The 6,527-nt window shown below is 68.2% G+C and overlaps 2 protein-coding genes across 2 annotated transcripts in view; both read left to right on the top strand.

The window, feature by feature from the left end:
• The window catches only part of LOC109289238 (tyrosine aminotransferase-like), a 9,532-nt gene extending 9,091 nt beyond the window's left edge, over positions 1-441 (top strand). The window contains exon 9 of the mRNA XM_019505233.1: positions 412-441. Coding sequence (XP_019360778.1) covers positions 412-441 — 30 coding nt within the window. The remainder of the gene's footprint in view (positions 1-411) is intronic.
• Positions 442-506: 65 nt separating this feature from the next.
• On the top strand, positions 507-6,376 carry LOC109289337 (tyrosine aminotransferase-like). The gene is made up of 11 exons (XM_019505320.1): positions 507-775; positions 869-973; positions 1,615-1,682; positions 2,002-2,160; positions 2,591-2,729; positions 3,017-3,069; positions 3,355-3,507; positions 4,486-4,614; positions 5,041-5,124; positions 5,380-5,478; positions 5,674-6,376. The coding sequence occupies exons 1-11, from the start codon at positions 541-543 to the stop codon at positions 5,815-5,817; spliced, it is 1,368 nt and encodes a 455-aa protein (XP_019360865.1). The 5' UTR covers positions 507-540; the 3' UTR covers positions 5,818-6,376.
• Positions 6,377-6,527: the final 151 nt, after the last annotated feature.

Below are 6,527 nucleotides of genomic sequence, written 5' to 3'. Positions count from 1 at the left end.
AGCCCCGAGGGGAGCGCGGCGCTGAGGGAAGGGGGCAGCGCCTGGCAGGTGCCTGCGGGCTGGAGCCAGGCTCCAGTGAGCAGCGCTGCGGGCACCGGCGTGCGAAGGCCGCGCCCCAGCTCGTGCACCAGCCCCAGCCCCAGCCCCAGCCCCTGCAGCAGCCGAGCCTGGCGGGGTGCAAAGCGTGCCGGCGGCAAGCGGCCACAGCTCCGCGCTGTCTCAGCGGTGCCACCTCCGCTCCGCAGGCCTCGGCCCGCGGGTCGCACACGGTGCACGGGCCTCCGCACGCCGGCAGGCCGGGGCTGTGGGCCGTGCGGGGCAAGGGAGCTCTCCGCGCCGCACCCCGCGGGCGCTGGGTGTCACAGGCAAAGAGAGCAGGGCAGGTGTTTTCCCTTGGAGCCCTCGGCTCAGCTCTCGCCCTCCATCCTGGGGCTGGGATGAGGGGCTGAGAGGCCGTGTGGTCTGGCAGCAGGGGCCGCAGGGCATGGCCGAGGCTGGCGGGCGGCTTACTGGGCAGCTGCCTCTCCTCGCAGCCTCGACATGGAGTCGTACCTGATCCACGTGAACGGGCACGGGGACCGTCCCGCCGTCCTGGACGTCCACGTCAACATCGGCGGCGGTGGCCCAGCCCCGGGCAAGGGGAAGGGCCGGAAACCGCGGTGGGCAGTGAGGGCCTCTGAGATGTCCAAGAAGACCTTTAACCCCATCCGCGCCATCGTGGACAGCATGCGGGTGGAGCCCAACCCCCAGAAGCCCATGATCTCTCTGTCCATCGGTGAGGGGCTGTGGCAGGGCAGGGCTGGGCCACGTGTCAGGCTGGGCGGCTGCGGTCGCTCTTGGGTACAAGGCTGCTGCCATCTCCCCACAGGTGACCCCACAGTGTTCAGGAACCTGCCCACGGACGACGAGGTCACCCGGGCGGTAAAGGAGGCCCTGGACTCGGGGCGCTACAATGGCTATGCCCCCTCGGTCGGTACGTCACCATCCCCTCCCAAAGGGCAGGGGCCAGGGGAGCTGGCGGCCACCTCTCCGGGCAGACGCCGGCACCCTGGGCTGCACCGTCCGGGCCCCCCACCAGCCCTGCCCGCAGCAAGCGCTGCTCCCTGCTTGCCGTGTCTGCCTAGCAGAGGAGCTCGCCTGCCAGCTGCAGCTCCTGGGGCTGGAGCCTGGCGGTGGGGCCGGGGGCTCTGCCTCCCCCCTGCAGGCCTGACCCCAGCCCGTGGCACAGCTCCCTGCCGGACGGGGGGCAGCCCGGTGCCGCGTCCTCGTCCCACCCGTGTCCTGGCCGGGCTCGAGGGCAGGGGCTGGCACCAGGAGATCAGCAGGGTGCAGCCGACCGGCTCCGGCCCCCAGGCCCGTAGTGTGACCCTGGTGTTGCCCGAGACAGACTGCACCGTCCTGGCTCGGTGCTTGGGCTGCCAGCCCCTGGGCAGGGCTTGAGGTGGGATGTGTCGCCCAGCATGGGGTCAGTTCTTGGCCCTTCCCAGCTCCCAGCCTGGGGGACCGGTGACTCCCGCTGGGTCCCTGCAGCTCTCTTCTGCCACGTCCCCATTGCAACCCGGGCCCCAGCTGGGGTCTGAGCCATTCCCTCCACAGCTGTCCCTCTCTCCCCAGGGTACCTGTCCTGCCGGGAGGTCATTGCTGCCTCCTACAGCTGCCCAGAAGCACCTCTGAAAGCCCAGGTGAGGCAGCCGGCGGGTGGGGGCTCCTGCAGGGTGGGCTACAGGGAGCTGCAGCTGCAGCCGTGGTGGGTGGGGACAGGAAACCTGGACTCGATCGTTGCAAAGAGCCTGGGGGCCCCTCACCGCCCCCCCCACCCCAGCTGGCAGGGCTGGGCACCAGCCCCCAGCAGCCGGTCGTGGCACCCCTGCGGCTGTTCACGGGCCTTTCGTCCACGACAACGTATGGCCCTGGTTCTGCTGCGGGCACAGGGCTGGGACGGCTCGTAGCGGCACGTGGGGCTGCTCCGGCGCTCACAGCCGCCTGCCGTGCCGTACGCAGGACGTCATCCTGACCAGCGGCTGCAGCCAGGCCATCGAGCTCGCCTTGGCGGTGCTGGCCAACCCAGGCCAGAACATCCTGGTGCCCCGGCCCGGCTTCTCGCTCTACAAGACGCTGGCGCTGTCCCTGGGCATCGAGGTCAAGTTCTACAACCTCCTGGTGAGCGAGGGAGGGCAGGAGCGGAGCATGCAGCCCCAGGCCCCAGCTCGTGCTCCCATCAGGCACACGCATGTGCATGCTGATGGGTACGTGCATACGCACACATTCTCCAGGGGCCTCCTCCCAGGAGTTTCGTGTCCTTTTACAGACGGCCGGAGGGGCTGGTGCAGAGCCCCTCGGCCCAGCACGAGCTTGCCATGGCAGCAGAGTTCCCTGGGCTCTTGGCTTCGTCAGGCACAAAGCACAGAGATGCCCACACGGGCTCTGCCGGTGCCTGGCCCCCTGTCCCCACAGCCTGGGCCTAGCCCTCCACTAGGATCGGGCGCCATGCCCAGCCTGTGCCTAGCCCCCGTGCTGCACCCGAGCCTGGCACCCAGCCCTGGCTGTGTCCTCACTCCACTGCCTCAGCCTTGCCCCCTCTTGCTGCCAGCCTGAGAAGTCCTGGGAGATCGACCTGAAGCACTTGGAGTCGCTGGTGGACGAGAAGACGGCCTGCCTCATCGTGAACAACCCGTCCAACCCCTGCGGATCCGTCTTCAGCAAGAGCCACCTCCAGAAGATCCTGGCAGGTGAGCGCGAGGTAAAGCCGGCAGGCAGGCCTGGCCCCAGCCCTCCCCCTGGCTGAGCGAGGGAGGGCCGCCGTGCGCGACTGCCCGAGGCTGCACAGCCGCACCCAAGACGTGCCCCGGCCCGGCTGGACGCCAGGGCAGCTGGGTCTGGCTCTGTGGCTCTCGCGCGGGCTCCGGCATGCCAGGCCAGGAGCAGGAGACCCGCTGTGCCGCGCACGGCTGGGCCATGCCTGGCCCAGGGCAGCGAGGGTCCCTGGGCAGCTGCATAAACCTCTCTCCCTCCGCAGTGGCCTCAAGGCAGTGTGTCCCCATCCTGGCCGATGAGATCTACGGTGACATGGTGAGTGCCCGTGCTAGGGGCTGCGGTGGTGCCGGCTGGGAGCGGTGACCCCGGCAGAGCCAGGCCGTACTCGAGCCCCCTCCCTGGGGCAGCTGCCCTGTCCCATGGCTGGAGCGTCCGGGAACAACCCGTTGTGCCTCGCACCCGGCCCTGTACGCTGCGGTGCTGCGAGGCCTAGTGCCTAACAGTGTGGTTGTGAGAGGTCCTGAGCACGGGGCCTGGCCCTGCCCCTGCCCCGGGTCTGCCTCCTCCATGGCCTGCCCCTGACACATCCTCCTGCTCCAGGTGTTTGCGGACTGGAAGTACGAGCCCATCGCGGCACTCAGCACCAATGTGCCCATCCTGTCCTGTGGGGGCCTGGCCAAGCGCTGGCTGGTGCCTGGCTGGAGGATGGGCTGGATCCTTGTCCACGACCGGAGAGACATCTTTGGGAATGAGGTGAGGCTCCGGTGTGGTCCCCTGGCCTGCACGTCTCCCACCCCTTCCCCTGACCCTGTGCCTTTCCTCCCTGGTGTGCCCACCCGGCTCTCATGCACACGCCTGTACCCTGCCTCACACTCATGTGCTCCCTGGCACACGCATGGCTCCTCCTTGCACTCAGCCCTGCTCCTTCATGCTGTAGTGCCCTGAGCACACGTCTGCCCCATCGCCCCCTCGGGCTCCTGCAGGCTGCCCTGGGTGCATGCAGTCGCTCCCACATGCACCATCCTGCTGCCCCAAACTCCGCCGCGCCCCCTGCCTCCCTCTCCCCCGCTGACCCTGTTTACAGGGTGGGAACAGTCCTGTGTACCCACAGCAGTGTGCCCCCGTGTGCTCTGCCCCGATCTCTCCTTATCAGTGGGACACGTGGTGCCCAGAGCGGGTCACTGGCACCGAGTTCACAGCAGTGCCTACCTGGTGCAGGGCTTTTCACATGTCTGGGGTGCCTGGTGTGCCCCCCAGGACTCAGAGCGGGGGGTGCCCTTGAAGGGTTAATAGCCCACCCATCTCTATTTGGCACTGAGGCAGTTTCCCGCTGTTGCTTAAGTAAAGGGACTGAGCTTAAGTGAAGGGATTGAGCGGGGCAGGGGAGGGGGAGGATTCACCTGGGGGTGAATACGCATGCAGGAGGTCACGGGGGCAGTCCTGAGCCTGGGGCGGCTGCGCACCGGGGGGCAGCCTCAAGGCCGTAGCAGAGCCCAGCTGGCGAGGTCTCTGCCAGCGCAGTGCAGGGAGCAGGGGGCTGCTGTTCCCGGGCTTGGCTCTGCCTCCAGGCACCGGAGCCTCGTGGCAGCCCATGCCCCTGGCAGCGCCAGCCCGGGTCAGGGCCAGGCTCCAAGCTCCCCCCAGGCTTGCCAGGGGCTGTGGGACCAGGCCTTCCTGAACAGCACGGGCTGGAGCCTTCCCCCCTGAGCTCGGTGCCGCCATGTGTTGCAGATCAGGGACGGGATCCTGCGGCTGAGCCAGCGCATCCTGGGGCCCTGCACGCTCGTCCAGGGTGCCCTGGAGCACATCATGCGGCACACGCCGGCCGAGTTCTACCACAACACGCTCAGCTTCCTCAAGGTGTGCAGGGTGGGGAACTGAGCCCCCACTGCCGTCTGCCTCGGGGTTACCCGCCCTGTGCCGTCCCCCGGGGGTGCTTGAGCAGGCAGGGCAGGACACTGGCCAGGGGGCACGGTGGGGGCACTGGTGTGGGGGGCAGGAGCGTCCCTCCCCAGGGGTGCTGCGGGCAGCCATGGCGCTCTCAGGCAGCCCCGTTGCTGCACTGTCTACCGGGCGGGAGGCAAAGGGGTGCACTGGGCACTGACCGACCAGGCACGGCCGAGGGGCTGAGCGAAGCTCAAGGCCGCGGTCACCGTCTGTTTGCGCTCGCCGTGCCTGTGTTTGTGCAGGGGGAGCCCAGTGGGGCTGGCTTGGAGCTTAGCAGCAGGTGCCGAGCTGCCTCCTGGAAGCTGTCCCGCATGCTGAGCTCTCCCCTCCACCTCGCAGGCCAACGCTGACCTGTGCTACACGGCCCTGTGTGCTGTGCCCGGCCTGCGGCCCATCCGGCCTGCAGGGGCCATGTACCTCATGGTAAGTGCATGGGTCCAGTCCTTCCGGCTTGTTGCCGGTCAGTGCCCAGATCTCCCGCGCTCTTACTGGCAGTGTGGGATGGTCGGGTTTCCCGGTGACCCTGGGCTTGTGCCTTGCCGCAGTGTGACAGGGTGTGAAGGGGCAGTTATGGGGGGCGGCGGAGGGTCTGCGGGGAGCAGGGGCCTCGGGTGGGCACAGGGAGGGCAGCTCCATGAGCTCTGGCCACAGTCCTGCCACAATTACCCTGTGCCACAGGTGGGGATCGAAATGGAGCATTTCCCCGAGTTTGAGAACGATGTGGAGTTCACGGAGCGGCTGATCGCAGAGCAGTCGGTGTTCTGCCTGCCCGCCACGGTCAGTGCCTCTGCACCCACCCCAGCCTGGGAAGCCAGGGGGCTGTGGGAGCCTGCAGGGGTGACTCCATGGAGAACAGGGTGCTGGGGGGAGAGCCCAGCTCCTCTGACACCGGCCCACCCACCGCCCCGTGGTGAGAGTTGCAGGGCCTGGCCCCTCCTGCCCGGCCAACCGGTGCCCCACTTCCCCTTGCAGTGCTTCGAGTACCCCGGCTTCTTCCGCGTGGTGATCACGGCGCCCGAGGAGATGATGCTGGAGGCCTGCGCCCGCATTCAGGAGTTCTGCGAGCGGCACTACCAGGGCAGCGAGGTGGCCCAGGACCTGGAGTGCGACAAATAGCTGAGCACAACTTGCCCCTACCTCCATCCAGCCGTGCCCCATGCAGCACCAGCACCCCACCACCCCTCGCCTGGAGCAGGCTCCTGTCTGGCCGCTGCCCTGACTGGTCCTCAGCATCACAGGCAGCAAGCACTTGGTGCTGCCGCCTGCAGCCCCTCCACCCCTCCTGGAGCCCGTGTGCGGGCTTGTGCCACTCAGCCCCCCACCCCTCCCTCGCACGGGGAGGCGTCACCTGCTGCTCTGCTCCTCGGGGTTGGGCTCCACGCATGGCAACAGCTTCCCGCTCCCTGCCCCTCGCAGCTCCGCTCAGTCTTGAGCTGGACTCTGCCCGACAGGCCCGTGCCAGCCCCCAGCGCTCAGCCCCTCCCTCAGGCCAGGGCAGGGCTGGACAGTCGGGCAACAGCCCCTTCTCCATCTCTGCCTGACGCTGCCCACTGCAGCTGCTGGTCTTGTCTTCTCCAGCACCATCCTCACCTGAGCACCATCCACTGTGCCTTTTGAGCTGCAAATGACATAAGTTATTGTGACTTTTTGTACGAATAAAGGTTCTGACAAGCTGTGCCGTGGGCTGGGTGCTGTGGGCTGTGCACCATGTGCCGAGACTTTTCCCTGGGGCCATGTTTGCCCTGCTGGCTGTGCCGCTGCGGGGCCTGGGCTGGTCTCCTACAGCCGTTCCTGTCGGCCATTCCAGGCATGACTGGCCCCCCCGC

The sequence above is a fragment of the Gavialis gangeticus genome, unplaced genomic scaffold (genome assembly GCF_001723915.1).
Source record: "Gavialis gangeticus isolate Ggan-Ray unplaced genomic scaffold, GavGan_comp1, whole genome shotgun sequence".
Taxonomy (NCBI): domain Eukaryota; kingdom Metazoa; phylum Chordata; order Crocodylia; family Gavialidae; genus Gavialis; species Gavialis gangeticus.
The sequence above is the reverse complement of the archived record's forward strand: the minus strand, read 5'-3'. Positions and strand labels throughout refer to the sequence as shown.

Excerpts from the sequence above, each read along its gene's own strand:
- LOC109289337 (XM_019505320.1), top strand. The coding sequence starts at position 541 with ATGGAGTCGTACCTGATCCACGTGAACGGGCACGGGGACCGTCCCGCC. Across the intron at positions 3,070-3,354 it reads ATGAGATCTACGGTGACATG|GTGTTTGCGGACTGGAAGTA; the intron begins GTGAGTGCCCGT and ends CTCCTGCTCCAG. Across the intron at positions 5,125-5,379 it reads CAGGGGCCATGTACCTCATG|GTGGGGATCGAAATGGAGCA; the intron begins GTAAGTGCATGG and ends CCTGTGCCACAG.